At 42.7% G+C, this 16,782-nt stretch overlaps 1 protein-coding gene across 1 annotated transcript in view; it reads right to left on the bottom strand.

Annotated features, from left to right (window-relative positions):
* The window catches only part of MYH11 (myosin heavy chain 11), a 109,378-nt gene extending 92,819 nt beyond the window's left edge, over positions 1–16,559 (bottom strand). Inside the window, exons 1-2 of the mRNA XM_060174106.1 lie at positions 16,415–16,559; positions 1,756–2,117 (exon numbers count right to left, since the gene is read on the bottom strand). Of these exons, the coding sequence (XP_060030089.1) occupies positions 1,756–2,100 (345 nt within the window). The 5' untranslated portion in view covers positions 2,101–2,117; positions 16,415–16,559. The remainder of the gene's footprint in view (positions 1–1,755; positions 2,118–16,414) is intronic.
* Positions 16,560–16,782: the final 223 nt, after the last annotated feature.

Raw genomic sequence — 16,782 nt, 5'->3', positions numbered from 1 at the left:
TACCATGGGTTGTGCATTCAGCAATAATGTTCTAGAAGACAAATTCCTTGTACACCCCAACCCCTCCCCTCCTCTACCTCCTCCATCACAGACAACAGTTTCTATTTAAGTGAGTAAATTGAGTAGAAAAAAAGAGACAGGTGTTTGCAACGCTGTAAGGCTTTTCTTTGAATCTGCCCAGAAAAGCATTACAGGAATTTGAAGCTTTGATTCTTTTATTCACCGCTGTCAGAAGACACACTACTGTCAGGACCTTTCGCAGCCCCTCATTTTTTCCTGATTTCTAGTTGGGGCTCAAACATTGTGTCAGAGGACAGCAGATAAGATTCATACCCTGGCCCTACCTAGACCCTGAAAGTGAAGGGAGACCTGAGGAACCCAGTTGTCCCATTACCTCCCTGCAGACCATTTGTTCTATACCAACAACCTAAGGCTGGAACATTTCTATACAGAGAGAACTATAGGTAAAAGGGACTCTCCCTGTTTAGTTAGGGAAGTCAACCATGAGCTTAACCACTTTGAGCCTCAGTTTAGCCACCTGCAAAATGGACACACATACTTAAATCAGTGAGTTGATTAGGTTTTTACTACTGAGAGAGACGAGGAGAGAGAGAGTGTGAGAGAGAACACATCACTATGGCACATGTAATACTGGGGATTCAACTCAGGACTTCATGCTTGAGAGTTCAACGCTTAAGCTATAGCACCACCTCCTAGGTCACTGATTTGGTGTTTTTTGCAGGCTTATTTTGATTTTTTTTAATAAGATCACTAATCAGCTCTGGCTTATGGTGATGCAGGGGACTGAACCTGGGACTTCGGAGCCTCAGGCATGAGAGTATGTTTGCATAACCATTATGCTATCTACCCCCACCATTCAGACTTATTTTGTATGTCAGAGGATCAAGCCCAGAGCTTCATGCATGCAAGGCATGTATACTACCACTTAACTATCTATATGCCTAGCCTCAGCTGATTAAATAAGGTAAAGTTAAAGGGCAGGGGATGTACTTCAGTGGCAGAGTACATGCTTCCCACACATAAGGCCCAGGGTTCAACCCCCAGCATAAAAATATAAACAGATGGGGGCCAGGCGGTAGTGCAGCGAGTTAAGTGCACATCCCAGTTAGAGTCCCTGGCTCCCCACCTACAGGGGGGTCAATTCACAGGTGGTGAAGCAGGTCTGCAGGTGTCTTTCTCTCATCCTCCTTTCTTCCCCTCCTCTCTTGATTTCTCTCTGTCTTATCCAACAATGACAGCAATAACAATAATAATAACAACAACAATAAGCAACAAGGGCAACAAAGAGGGAAAAATAGCCTCCAGGAGCAGTGGATTTGTAGTGCAGGCACTGAGCCTCAGTGATAACCCTGGAGACAAAAATAAATAAATAAATAAAATAAACAGAAAAAGTGTACCAAGGTACAGAATCTGGATTAAAGGAGGTATTTAATGATTATTAGCTGTTATCTCTTACTCCCTTAGAGCTTTTAAAAGCAAAACACTATAACCACACCCCCCACCTGCCTAAATACACACACAGGGAAACTGAGGCTCTGAGAAGCAAACAAACCTGTGGCAAGTGCCAGAACTATGGAGGGTAGGACAGAGCTTTGAACCAAGATGATGAATTCCATCAAGAATTCCATCTTACTAGGCAGACTTCCTCACCCACCCAGCCTGCAGTCCCAAAGACACCTCCCAGCCCAGGCCCACCCCTTAGGAGGAATCGCCCAGCCAGCAGCAGGTACTCACATAGATGAGTCCCGAGAAGTATCTCTCCCTCAGGTTGTGCAGCACCGATGCCTCATTGAGACACGTCAGCTCCGCCATGTCCTCCACCTTGGAGAACTTGGGTGGGTTCATCTTCTGAATGTCATCTTTGCTGACCGTGACCTTCTTGCCGTTCTCCACCAATTCCACCACCACCTCATCCCCCTTCTCCTCCTTGATGCTGGCTGCCTCAAAACCCTGCTTCTCCGAAGGAATCCAGACCAGCTTCTTGGCCACCCAATCGGCCTGGGCCATTGGGCTGTTGATTAAGTTCTTGTCCACAAAGAGGAACTTCTCATCATCACTGAGCTGGCCTTTCTGTGCCATGGTGCCTGGTGGGTCCCCTGTGAAAAAAGGTGACATCATCAGCACAGGCTGACTCGAACCACAAGACAAAGGATAAGGTCCTCGCCTTGCTGGGTCTAGAACAGTGTGAAGAAACTCCGCACAAAGTGTTAGGTTATGCCATACAAGATTATCTTGTCAAGGGGTTGAAACAGCCTATCAGCCTTTCAGAGGATATGGGCCTCAATGTCTGCTACCAAGGCACTGGGTACAGAAGCCATGGTCTTCTCATACCATGAAAGGTTCTAGTATTGAGAAGCTAGACGGATCACTTTCTGTGTTGACTATTGTTTATGTCAACACAAAAGGACAAGAGCTGGAAAACAGTTCAGCCAGTAGAGTGTGGGCCTTACCATATGTCAGACCCTGGATCCACACGCAAGCATTATGAACAGCACTAGGGGAGCTCCATGGATGGCGGAGCTGTGCTGTCATCTCTCTCCTCTTTATCCACCTGTCTTTTCCCCTCAAAGTATACATAATAAAAAAAGATTATTGGGTGGTCCGGGAGGTGGCATAGTGATAAAACTTTAGACTCTCAAGCATGAGGTCCTGAGTTCGATCCCTGGCAGCACATGTGCCAGAATGATGTCTGGTTCTTTCTCTCTCCTCCTATCTTCCTCAGAAATAAATAAAATCTTAAAAAAAAAAAAAAAAAGATTGTTGGGACCAGAGAAACCAGTCAATGGCATCACTTATATGTGAAGCCTTTGGCTGGTGCCACACAGAAAAATAATAAAAGGATGGTTCGGAAGATGGTGTGGTGGATAAGGCATTGAACTTTCAAGCATGAGGTCCTGAGTTCAATCCCTGGCAGTACATGTACCACATTGATGCCTGGCTCTTTCTCACTCCTATCTTTCTCACTAATAAAATATTTAAAAATAAAGAAAGAAAGGAAAAAGGTCCTTAAATAGGAAAGCACAGAGTTACCATCTGATCCCGCCATTCTACTCCTAGGTGTATACTCAAGAGGAATGAGAACGAATCTACACAAACAAATGCACATGAATGTTCACAGAAGCATTATTCATGACAACCAAAAATATTAGAAAAAAAACAAATGTCCAGCAGTGATGGATAAATAAGATATTGGTATAGTTGCACAGTGGACTATTGTTCAGTTGTAAAAAGAAATAACATATTGACACATGCTACAGCATGGATCAATTTTGAAAATACTGATCAGTGCAAGAATCTTGTTAAAAAGAGTCAATATTATCTAATTTTGATAAAATATCCAGAAAGGGCTCAGGAGATAGAATAGTGATTATGCAAAATGCCTCCAAGCCTGAGGCACCAAAAGTCCCAGGTTCAACCCCCAGCACCACAATAAGCCAGAGCTGTGCAATGTTCTGGTAAAGATAAATAAATTAAATAAATTAATTAAATAAATAAATAAAACCTAGAATAGGTAAATCCAGAATCAACAATTAATGAGTGGTTGACAGAAGCTTGGAGACAATTAGAGAATGACAGCTAGACTTTTTTTTGAGGGAACTGGGGGGTGGTTAATGAGAATATTCTAGAGGAGCCAGGCAGTGGTGCACCTGGATAAGTGCATACATTACAATGCACAAGGACCTGGGTTTGAGCTCCGGGTCCCCACCTGCAGGGGGAAAGCTTCATGAGTGAGTGGTGTAGCAGAGCTGCAGGTGTCTCTCTGTCTCTTTCCTTCTCTATCTCTCCCTCCCTTCTCAATTTCTGTCTAACAAAAAAATTTTAAAAAGAGAATATTCTAGAACTTATTGTGGTGGCGAATGCTAGGCACTGGTTATGCTAACAGTCACCAAATTGCAAAATTTAAGTAAGTAAATTATCTCATGGATGAGTTCGATCTCAAAGTTTTCATTTTCTTTACAAAATTTATTTTCTTATTTTATCATTTTATTGGGATGTTTACAGTACAATTATTGACACATGGGTACAATTTTTCTTTTTTTTTTTTACATGGGTACAATTTTTCATCTCCCCATGATAGGTGCCTTCAAAATGCTCTCACCCCAAACTCCATTTCCACCATCACAACAAAAGGGAGCAGGCCAGCAATGGGCTCATCTGCAAGAGTGCACAGATTACACCATGCACAAGGACTCAGGTTTGAGTTCCTGGCCACCCCAAGGGAATGGGGGGGGGGGGTTCATGGCCAGTGGAACAGTGCTGTAGTCTCTCTCTTTTCTCTAGCGCTACTTTTCTTTTACTGCCTAAAGAACAAAAGGGGTTGGCATTGGGAGCAATAACCCTGGTGGCAAAAAGGAAAAAGGATCTGATGGTCAAATCAACGCAGAGAGAGAGAGACAAAGAGACAGACAGAGAGAGAGAGATAATCCCAACTATATAGTTATCCAGTTGTTTGGCCCTGCTGTATAGAATATACACCGGGGCCAAACAACTGGAAAAATCAGCACTGAGTGAGCACATGTGTAAAGGGCTTGTCACTTTCTATTATCTTCCCTGTCCTATTGTGGTGAAATATACATGACATAAAATTTACTGCCTTGGTCATTTCTAAGAGGTGTCAAATATTTTCACATTGCTGTGCAACCATCACCAACATCCACCTCCTCAACTTTTCATCTTATAAAGGTGAAACTCTACACCCATGAAACATTCCCCACTGCCCTTTCCCCCAGATCATGCAAACTACCACTTTACCTCTTGCCTGTAAATATTAGGTGTCTTGTATTAAGGGAAGCTATACTCTATCGCACTTAGCCTGATGTCTCCAAGGATTATTCGTGGTGTAATGGGTGTGAGAATTCCCCTTCTTAAAGCTGAATTACAAAATATTTCATTGTGTGAACAGACTATGTTTTGTTTATCTGTCCATCAGTTGATGAATATTTGAATTACTCATGTTTCAGCAATTGTGAGTAATTCTACTGTGAACATGGGGTACTATCTAGTATTATTTTAGCCATGTTTGTAGTTTTATAACATTTTACAAATGTTTATGGCCACTTATGTTCATAAATACACTAGTCATGACAACCAAAATATGGAATCAACTTAGCCAGCCATCAGAAGAAGGTTGGTTAAGGAAGTTATGGGAATACTATTCTGTCATTAAAAAAGATCCCATTGTGTCTTTTGGGACAAAATGAATGGAACTAGAGGTGATTATGCTAAGTAAAATAAGCAAGAAAGTGAAGGACAACTTCCAGATGCTTTTTTTCTTTATATGTGGAATATAAATAAAACACAAAACTGCAAATAAAAATAATAACCTGACTTACACTCTAAAAACTGGTAGTTATGGAAGGGATGGGGAAGGGAAGCATGGGAACAGGTGAAGGGGTCTGAGGTATGATGGTGTTAGGATGGCAGGGGTGGTAAGCCTTATACAATCATATATAAGTGTGGAGCTCTACTTCTAAAACTGTATAATATTGTAAGCCAAAATTTAAGTCAACAGAAAGAATAAAGTTTTGTTGAGGATGATAGCTCAGATACACAAAACAGGTTTGACTCCCAGAGGCATATATGACAGAGATAAGCAGAGCTCTGGTCTCTCTCTCCCCATCTAATATATATATATCTTTAAAAGAACATTTAATTTAGCATTTAATTTTCTTCCTAAAAGAACAGTGTCTGTGATAATGAGGACTTGAACATGGACTTGCTATACTTGACATATTTGTTAAATTTTTTGGTGTTTAAAATTGGGCACTGTGGGGAGTCAGGTGGTAGCACAGTGGGTTAAGCACACGTGGTACAAAGCACAAGGACCGGCATAAGGATCCCAGATCGAGCCCCCGGCTCCCCACCTGCAGGAGGGGTCACTTCACAGGCGGTGAAGCAGGTCTGCAGGTGTCTGTCTTTCTCTCCCCCTGTCTTCCTCTCCTCTCTCCATTTCTCTCTGCCCTATCCGACAGCAATGACATCAACAACAACAACTACAACAAAACAACAAGCCAACAAAAGGAAATACATTTTTAAAAAATTGGGCACTGTGGTTTCTTCTATTTTGAGAGTCCTTCCTTTTAGAGACATTGTGAAGTATTTAAAGATGAAACAAAATCTGGGGTTTATCTGAAAATAGTCAAGGCAAGGAGGAAATGAATGGGGGGGTGGAGAATAAATAATTGGCTTAGTAGCAGATTGTTGATGTTGAGACACAGTCCCATTCACACTGCTCAGCCTGCATCTGCATGTCTGATACTTCCCTTAAAAAGGAAAAGCATTACTACAAAAAAACCCATAAAACTATCTTTGGGCTGCACCAAGATAGCTCCCTGGGATGGTTCATTTGCTTTGTCGTGCACACGACCCAGGTTCAAGCCTAGTCCCCACTGCACTGAGGGAATTTTTTAGTGCTCTAGTTCAATTCCCAGAAGCCCTAGGTTCAATTCCCAGCACCACAGGCAGCACCATGGACTAAAATGGGTGGAGCTCCATGGATGGTGGAGCAGTGCTATTTTGATGTTTCTACCCACTTCAAAAAACAGGAAATAATCACTGAGCCAGGGAAATAGTTCAGCAATATTATACATGTGTAAATGAACTCTTGGGCACTGAAAAAAAAAAAAACTCAGTGGAGATATTTGCCATAAATGAACAGACCTTTTATGGTCTCTAGCACAGTAACTAACCTACAAAACAGGCACCACAGTCAGATCGAGTGAGCCACAGCTCCACACCACAGGAGAAGGCATCTCAGAAACTCACTTAAACAAAAGGGAGCAGACACAGGAAAGACATGCTGTATGTCCTGTCTGCATGCAATTCAGAAGCAGATAAAAAACAGCTTACAACCAGCATAGGGATCCTGATTCAAGCCCCTGACTCCCTACCTTCAGGGGAGTCGCTTCACATGCAATGAAGCAGGTCTGCAGGTGTCTATCTTTCTCTCCCCCTCTGCCTCTCCCTCTTCTCTCCATTTCTCTCTGTCCTGTCCAACAATGATGACATCAATAACAACAACAATAACTACAACAATAAAACAACAAGAGCAACAAAAAGGTAAAATGAATAGGTAAATATTTAAAAAAATAAAGAAGAAAATAGCCTATGGCAACCACAGTCAAACTTCAGAGCTGAAGGATAGGGCACAAAGGGGCTGGTGGTCTGCATCTTGGACTAAGGGTCATGCCAGTTTTGTGCATGTAAACCACTGTTCACACTGCAGGTCCCAGGGGCTGGAAGACTGCTCAGTTTCAGGGTACAGGACTTTCAGGCCTAAAGTAGCAGGTTCAAGTCTCTGCCACTACATAGACCAGAGCTGAGAGGTACTCATTTCCCATGAAAATTAGTAAGTCTCTAAAAAGTTGGAGCCAGTGAGATAGCTTATCTGGGAGAGTTCTTGCCTTGCCATGCAAGCCACCAAGGTTCAAGCCCCTGGCACACCACAGGTAGAAGAACTATAAGAAATTTTGATGCTATGTGTCTTCTTTTTCATATTCTCTCTTATATTCTCTCTCTCTCTCTCTCTCTCTCTCTGCCTCTCTATCTGAAAAAGGCAGTTCAGAAACTGTGAAACCCATCAATGACAAGGAAAAAAAAAAGTACATATCAGTGAATTTTTCCCCCCAGGGTTATTGCTGGGGCTCAGTACCTGCACTATGAATTCACTGCTCCTGGAGGCCACCTTTTCCCTTTTGTTGCCCTTGTTGTTTATCATTGTTGTTTGTTGTTGTTATTATTGTCATTGTTATTGCTGTCATTGTTGGATAGGACAGAGAGAAATTGAGAGAGGACGGGAAGATGGGGGGGAGAAAGACACCTGCAGACCTGCTTCACCGCTCGTGAGGTGACCCCCCCACAAGCAGGTCCTTGTGCTTCACCTCATGTGCATTTAACCCACTGTGCTACCACCCAACACCCCCCCAGTGAAAAAATTTTAACAATCTTTTTCCCACTAGCTTTAACAGTGGCAAAATACACCTAAAATTCACATCTTAACCATTCAAGATGTGGTTCATTCCTACTAACTATATTTATGCACTGACAGAGCTAGGACCTTGCTCAGAATTTTTCATTCAGAGACAGGAGGCAGTGAGAGATATCACAGCACCAGAGCTCCCCCCAGGTCTCCAGCACCTCCATGTTGTGCTAGAACTCAGAACTGGGCTGCATGCATAGAAGGCATATACCCTACGGACTGAGCTATCTCTCTGGTCCCTGAAGTTTTTTTTTTCTTTAATTGTAGCCAATTACACTCAGGAAAGCTGGGAGAAGTTTCTATTTTCAACAACTTAACTACCAGATGAGATCTTTCTCTGTGTAATTTAATCATTTGCCTTAAAGAAAACCAAGAAAAGAAAAAAAAACTAAAAAATGAGAGAACACGGGTCGGGCAGTAGCGCGGCAGGTTAAGCACACGTGGCACAAAAGCGCAAGGATCAATATAGGGATCCCGGTTCTAGCCCCTGGCTCCCCACCTGCAGGGGAGTCACTTCACAGGTGGTAAAGTGGGTCTGCAGGTGTCTTATTTTTCTCTCCCCCTGTCTTCCCCTTCTCTCTTCATTTCTCTCTGTTCTGTCCTATCCAACAATGAACATCAACAATAATAATAATAACCACAACAAGGCTACAACAAGGGCAACAGAAGGGGGAGAAAATGGCCTCCAGGAGCAGTGGATTCATGGTGCAGGCACTGAGCCCCAGCAATAACCCTGGAGGCCAAAAAACAAAAATGAGAGAACACCCAAATCTCCATTGCTAGGAATCTGGTTTTATCTGGAGCTCCAAAACACAAGCAAGATCAAGGACAGAGATTCGCTCTCTGTCCAGAAAAGGAGGCAGACACCCTGGCTCACTTTCCGTGGCTTTGATGGGTCTGACAGTTATGACGTGTGAAATCTACTTTGGTCAAATGAAGGGAGAGAAGGGAAGGGGATTTTAACTTCCCCCAAGAATGTGCTGTTTCCCAGAGTGTGCTCCTTAGAATCCTAATCCCTTGGAAGACTTGGGATGGGACCCAGGGGAGCTGAGATAATTCTATTAAAAAAAAGATCCTGGGTCAAATCCATTTGAAAGTGTGGAGCATTCTTTCTCCCTCATCAAGAGGCCAAACTCACCCATGAGGCCATCAGAGGTCCTGACAGGTCTTAATATCCCAAAGCTGTTTCATCCCTTTGACCCCAGGACTCTCCAAGTAACACTAGGTCACTGGCCTCTTTCCCTCAGCTCTACACAGTTGCCCTTGAGAAAATTCAGTGAAACCAGCAAATTGATATTACCAATATTCATAATCATATCTGCTAAATCTTATTTAGTGCCAGTTATGACTCAATTTCTTAAAAACCCAATGAGAGGCCCCATTTCCTCTGGTTTATCAGCGAGGAAACTGAGGCACAGAGAGGCTAGATACCTTGCCCACCACAGCACAGCCAATGATGGAGGAATCTAACAAAGACACACTTTCACAGTGATCTTTTTTTCACTTTGCCTGCTTTTTCTAAGGCAAGCAGAAACCCAGAGGACCCAGGAAATTCAGGAAGGCATTGTACACTTTATTATCTTTATTTATTGGATAGAGACAGCCAGAAATTGAGAAAGAAGGGGGATAGAGAGGAAGAGAGACAGAGAAACACCTGCAGCACAGCTTCACCGCTTGTGAAGTTTTCCCCTGTAGGTGGGGACTGGGGACTCGAACCTGGGTCCTTGCGCATTGTAACATGTGCACTCAACCAGATGTGCCACCACCCAGTCCCCAATTGTACACTTTAAAGGATTAGGATAACTTGGTCTTACACAGTTCCTGAGACATAATTTGGGCTCTAGATCTGCTATTAATAAGAGCCACTATAGTAGTTATACCAATTTACAGCCACTATGAAAAACAGTATGAAGTTTCCTCCAAAAAATAAATAAAATGGCCCTATGATATAGCAATTCCACCTCTGGACATTTAACTGAAGGAAATAAAAACTTGACATGAAAAGCTACCTGCATGTCCATGTTCACTGGAGTATCTAGTACCTGCACCAATCAAGTCCTAGAGCAACCTAATTGCTCATCAGTGGATGAATAGACAAATAGATGTAGAAGATACTACAGTGGATTGTCATTTAAAAATCCTACCATTTGCAGCAATGTGGACAGAGCTTGAGGTCATGATGCTAAGTGAGTCATACAGGAAAGCCTTATGGTCTGGCTTATCTAAATGTGGAATCTAAGAAAACAAATAAAACCAAGCTCACAGGGGAAAAAAAAAAACAAAACAGATTGGTCAGTTGCTAGAGGTGAGGAAGGGGTGAAGGGGTCAAAAGGTACAAACTTCCAATTGTAAAACAACCCTGTTAATGACATTGTATCAAATGTTTTAAAATGCCTGGGAAGAGGTTTGGGTGGGGGAGGCAGAAATGGGGAGGCTTCACCAGCAGTGGAGGGGCAGTGTGATGTCTCTCCTTTTCTGTCTCTCACTGGAGAGGAAAGAAAAAAAGGGCACTGGCATCAGTGTAGTTGTGTAGGCACTGAGCCCCAGTGATAACCCTGGTGACAAAGAAAAAGGGAAAAAAAACAGCTACTAGTTTCTGGGTCTTTTCTAATCCTCAGGCATCACTCAAGTCATTTATTATACACACACCATCTCATTATGTCTTATAAGTATCCAGAGTGGGGGAAGGGATGCATTGGATCGACCTTCTCGTGGTGCATCCCGTGAGTACGCATCCCGTGAGTACCCATTCACTGGGGAAACTGACGATCCTTCCTAGCCGACTGAATCCACATGGATCCCAGTCACTTTCAAAGCCAGCAACAAGCAGACATCAGGCTCAACCTGACGCTGTTGACTGGCTACGGAAGAAGGGCAAACGCTAGAAGAAGAAGAAGAGTGGGGGAATATAGCATAATGGTTATGCAGAGACTCTCATGCCTGAGGCTTCCAAATCCCAGGTTCAATCCCGCACACCACTGTTTGCCAGAGCTGAGCAGTGCTCTAGTAAAATAAATAAATAGATAAATAAATAAATACGTATCCAGCAAGGTAATCAGGATTTTTTCCTGTAAAACTATCAAGTTCCTAAAAAATTAAACCCAATGCAAGTTCTTTACTAATAAAGGTTGGAGCCAAGATTTGAGCCCAGATCTGTCTGATTACTCTTATTAGGAAATCTCTTCCTGCCTCATCTGACCCCCTTGACCCCTCACCAACAATTATAAGCCCCAGTATCCAAGGGCTCAAGGAAGATTGACCTCACCTGAATACAGAAAATGTGAATGGTGAACCTGCCACTTCCATGTGACCTTATGACATCTGCCTAGTTTGTTCTAAAGATATATTTATTGTTGGGGCCATGTGGTGGCTAACCTGGTAAGTTTACACACTATAGTGCACAAGGACCTGAGTTCAAGCCCCTGGTCCCCACCTGCAAAGGGAGAGTTTCACGAGTGGTGATGCAGGATTGCAGGTGTCTGTATCTTTCTGTCTCCTCCTCCCCTCTCAATTTCTCTCTGTCTCTATCCAATAATAAATGTATAAAATAAGACAAAAAATTTAAAGGTGTATTTATTATCAGAGAGAAGACAGAGAAGCAGCCATCTTTGGAATAAAGTGGTCCCAGGGCTTGAACCTGGGACCTCTGGGGCCTCAAGTATGCAAGTCAGTGGTCTGGGAGGTGGCACAGTGGATAAAGCATTGGATTCTCAACCATGAGGTCCTAAGTTTGATCCCTGGCAGCACATGTACCAGAGTAATATCTGGTTCTTTCCCTCCTCCTATCTTTCTCATAAATAAATAAATAATTTTTTTAAAAGTATGCAACTCAGTGTTCAAACAAACTAACCTATCTCTCCCCTGTCCTGTCAAAATCAATCTAAAACTGTCTTTAAAGTAATTTTACAAGGAAGTTCTTTTCATTTGTAAAGCTATTTTTCCCTACCAGAAGAATTTGCCTAGCAATGAATATGGATGACTCTATAAAGGGGGGCATTTAGAATAGAAAGAACTGTCTGAGAAGTGGAAGGGGAATATGTATTTTTGGATTGGGGAGGCAGTTCAGTGATGGAGCAGATGACTCGTATACATAAGGTCCCAGGTTTGATCCTTTACATTACATATGCCAGAACTGAGTAGTGCTCTGGTCTCTCCTGCTATCTCTCATTTCAAATAAACAAATTGAGAACAAAGAGAACTCATCGTTTCTGGCCTAAATATTCCCTTGTGTTTTGTTGTCTTAGACCTCTGGCACAGCACAACTTACATCTCTTGTTTCATATGGGACCACTAGCAGTTTACACTGACAATGACTCCAGAGGAAGCTCTGACAGTATCTGTCTATCTAAATGTGCATGACCTTTCACTCAGTCACTGCATTACTGGGAATTCATCCTACAAATAAACTCATGTTATTAAACAAAAATAGACAAACATGGCTGTTCCTCTAAGCACTGCTTGTAAAAAATGGTTAAGATGGTATGTTTCAATCAAAGGTCATTTCAGCAAAATGCTAAACTCCCAAATAATAGAGAATAAGCTAATATATGTAACCCCAAAAATATAAAATGTCCAAAACTACCAGCCCGTACAGAAATATGCTAAAGATATGCATTAAATGTGGTGAGCTGATAGTGTCAATGCATATATTTTAATATATAAATATATGTATGCACATTATAAAGGAAGTTTTGACATAGATAAGAACAGCAACACAAGAAAACAAGAATTGGGATTAGAGATGGGAAAGAGAGGGTTAAGTGGGAGTGAGAAAGGCACATCCCAACTCGGTTTCATTTGCTCCACACTTCCCCCCAGCAGAGGAAGGAAAGGTAAAGTCAAGTTCAAACAAGTTTGAGAGAACAAAGGTGAATCTTCACATCAATGTCCCTATCTTAGGGAATTTGATGAGGGCAGCCTCTCCTGAGCCCCTGAATCACTGATACAACTCAGAGATACTCCCTTCCCCCCACCTCCCTGCATATATAATTGTATACAAAATTTCCTTCAAGTTTCAATCTTGTCCAATCTCAGCCTTTTCTCAACCAGGTGGCTAAGGTTAAAAGTGTTTAAAGTTCAGGGTCAAGAAGGAGACCCTCCAGTAGGGAGAAGAGCAACACAATGACACCCCACAGGCACCTCCCTTAAAGAACATCACAGGTAAACTCTCTAAGAGGGTATCACAAACTTAAATGAATCCCAGATGGGTCAATTTACTGGAATGTGTCCCAGGTGAGGGTGATGCTCTCATTGACACAGCACAGTCTAATCATAACTGTTCACCTAAACAGAAATTGGAGTGGAGTTTATGAAGAGTTTATGGTTATACATACCATCCACTAAAGTTACCAGGAGCCAGATGTTGTGATAAACCCTACAATGACAGCTTTTAATCCACCCAACAGGACAAATTCCACAGGCTCTGGCATTAGAGTTTGGTTTGCAGAGTCCTGTCTTACTCATTGGCTAGTTGAACCATTTGAAAGAGTTACACAAATCCCACAATTGTAATGCAGAGTGAGTAATATTTACCAATCTACTTCAGAGGATTGGTGTAATGACTAAAATAATTCTTGTCAACGGTCTAGCATGTTGTCTGGGGGAAAAAAATCTTGACAAATGTTAACATTTCTCATAAATCCTATTTTACAGATGGGAAAACTGAGGTTTCACAAGACCAATGTGACTGGTTTCTAAATTTGCTTGTGACATTCTAGGATTCCTATGGATTTAAAATAGAACATGATTTTCCATCAAAAAAATAAAATGGGCGGAGGGTAGATAGCATAATGGTTATGCAAACAGACTCTCATGCCTGAGGCTCCATAGTCCCAGGTTCAATCCCCCACACCACTATAAGCCAGAGCTGAACAGTGCTCTGGTAAAAAAATAAAATAAAATGTATATGCAATTTCAGAACTGTACGCTTATATCTACAGCATAAAATCTACTTGGTTTTGATTCAAGAAAAGGAGAAAATTCCCTCCCTCACCACTGAAAAATTACAATATCCAAATAAAATAAGAACAGGTAATTCTCTTTTCCTCCCCAATGTCTTCTCCTGACTCCTGTACATGTTCTAGAATGAGGAAGAAAAGGCAGAGAAATCCCCAGAGTCCTGACCAACAAGACTGCAATAAAGGTTGTCTACTTTGTGAGGGGCCTGGTGATGGCTTCATGGAAAACACTACCATAAATGGGCATGTTTGCCTCAATCTCAGCCCTCACACAGAAAAGTAATGATAACAAATCCATAACAAATACCTTGTACGGAAGAACATGTCTACTTCGGACATGATAATGAAAAAACATGGTGTTTACAAGGCAAGCCCTATAAATTCCTCAAGAAAGGCCCAACTAGTTCACGTTTTAGACCCTTGGGGTGGAAGCCCACCTGAAGTCACTGATTGGCTCCAACTAGATGACTGTACCACCAGGGGACAAACAGTGCAGTTACTTTAAATTCCCCAAAGGTCAGTTTATGTTTTCTTCCAAGGGAGGATAGGATGATAAACATTCATCTTACTGGAAGCTTCTGGTCACATCAGAAACCTGACTTCAACAAAGTTTTTGTTGCTGGGAAAGAAAATATATAGTGGAGTCATTGGTATAGACATGGCACCAGACCCAGAAATGTGTTCTCTCATTTGCTCTGTGACATTGGACAAGCTTAACCTCTCTGAACCCCTGCTGTTTCACTTATTGAACAGGCAGAGTTTGACTGCCTTCCTTAAGAGACCATTTATAATGATTAAATGAGACAGATTCAGTCAAACTCTGCCACCATGCCTGGCACAAAAATACATCACCAGTGTTGTCTATCTCCATGAAAAATCACTCATCAATGTCCTGTATCCTCTTTTGTACAAAGCCTCTAACAGTTTAGCATCCTCAAGCTCCTTCTGTTAGGAAGAAAAAAAAAAGCCTAAAGTGGTAGCTTTAAGGAAAACAAATCTAGAAGACTGCCCAAACAAAACTATACAAATTGTTACTAACTGCCTGCTTTCCCTTTGAAAACCCTAACCTGTTTGCAACTTCTATTCATTTTTAATAGTGTCACTAAACAGATCCTTTCTTAGGGTTTTAAATATTTTCTCTTGCCTCTTGGCAAGTCTGGTTTGAATAGTGCCATTTTTCTTTTGTTGCCATTGTTGTCTTTTTATTGTTGGTGTGGTTATTATTGTTGTTATTGATGTCATCATTGTTGGATAGGACAGAGAAATGAAGAGAGGAGGGGAAGACAGAGAGAGGGAGAGAAAGATAGACACCTGCAGACGTGCTTCACCACCTGTGAAGCGACTCCCCTGCAGGTGGGGACCCGGGGGCTTGAACCGGGATCCTTATGCCCGTCCTTGCGCTTTGCGCGACATGCGCTTAACCCGCTGCGCTACCGCCCGACTCTCGAATAGTGCCATTTCTTAAGCAGCAGACTCCTCACCAGCTCCCTGTAGAAGGAGAAACCCACAACAGGCAATGGCCCCATCTTCTCTCTCTTTGCCCACTTAAGGGTCACATTTGGGTGGGAGGCCATGCAGGAAATTCCAAGGCAAATCTTAATACACACACCTGCAGGTTATAAATGCAAATGAGAATGGGGGCACATGTGAGCATTTGAGGTCCTTGAGATCTATCTTATTTTTCATTTATAGAGGGCAAGGAATGTGGTCTGGAAGAAAACTGGGTGGTAATTAAAGAACTGAGTCATAACCAGTCCCCCCAGCCCCCAGTTATCCTTAAGTGCATTCTCTAAGGGAAGGGGGAGCTCCTTTCTACTTAGCACCTGCCGTGTGTTTTTAACTGCTTTAGCACATTATCCATAGAGCTCAGCAATGCTTCCCAAGCCACTTAAAGTCATGCTTAGTCTGTCTCTATAATAAAAAATAACTTTTTAGTGACGTTCACATTCTGTACCTAGAATTAAAAGTGAAAAGCCTGGCTTTCCCAGGCAGACTTCTGAGGCTTCTAAGGGGACACTTTACCCAGATTTGCCTTATAACAAGAATCATCTGGGATATATAAATATATCTGGGATATATAGATATATATATATATATATATATGTGTGTGTGTGTGTGTATATATATGTGTGTGTGTGTGTGTGTGTGTGTGTGTATACACACACACACACACACACACACACACACACACACACACACACACACATATATATAGTTGTTTTCTGTTTTTGCTTTCCTCTGGAAATCCCACTGTAACTGGAGTTGGGTTCAGACATTGTCATGCCTAGTTAGTACCCCAAAAGTGGTGCTGGCAATCTTGGGTGATGCTGGTTTGGGGGAAATGTGGTATGGTGAGGAGAGAGGTGGGCATTTTGAGTACAGCCCTTACCGAAGTGATGAGGGCCCCCCCACACACACACACACCTAAGACTCCCTCCCCTAGGACCACACTACTTACAGATCTCCAACTGGGGCTACAGGAGAAGCAGCTAGGTGGAGAGCTCAGATCTGGCGTACCTCCCAGGCAGGGGCGTCCAAATCTCTCTGCAGCCCGGGATGCCTCTCTTTATAGACCCGGGGCGGGGTGGGAAAGGGGAGGTAGTAGCAGGGCTGGAGTGAAGGGTGGGGGCCAGTGTGGGGCGTGATTCCGCGTGGTTTGTTCTGCAGCGCCCTCTTCAGGGAGAGAGAAGTGTGGCAGTTAAACCCGTGGGCGCACCTGCTGGGAGCTACCAGAGCTCAGCACCTGGGGCGAGGAGCAGAACAGACCCCAGGGACCCTGCTGAGTGATTGAAAATGTTTCTCCCCTCACCTCCAGCTACTGGACGG

The sequence above is a fragment of the Erinaceus europaeus genome, chromosome 15 (genome assembly GCF_950295315.1).
Source record: "Erinaceus europaeus chromosome 15, mEriEur2.1, whole genome shotgun sequence".
NCBI classification, from domain to species: Eukaryota; Metazoa; Chordata; class Mammalia; order Eulipotyphla; family Erinaceidae; genus Erinaceus; species Erinaceus europaeus.
This window is presented reverse-complemented; position numbering and strand designations above follow the sequence as displayed.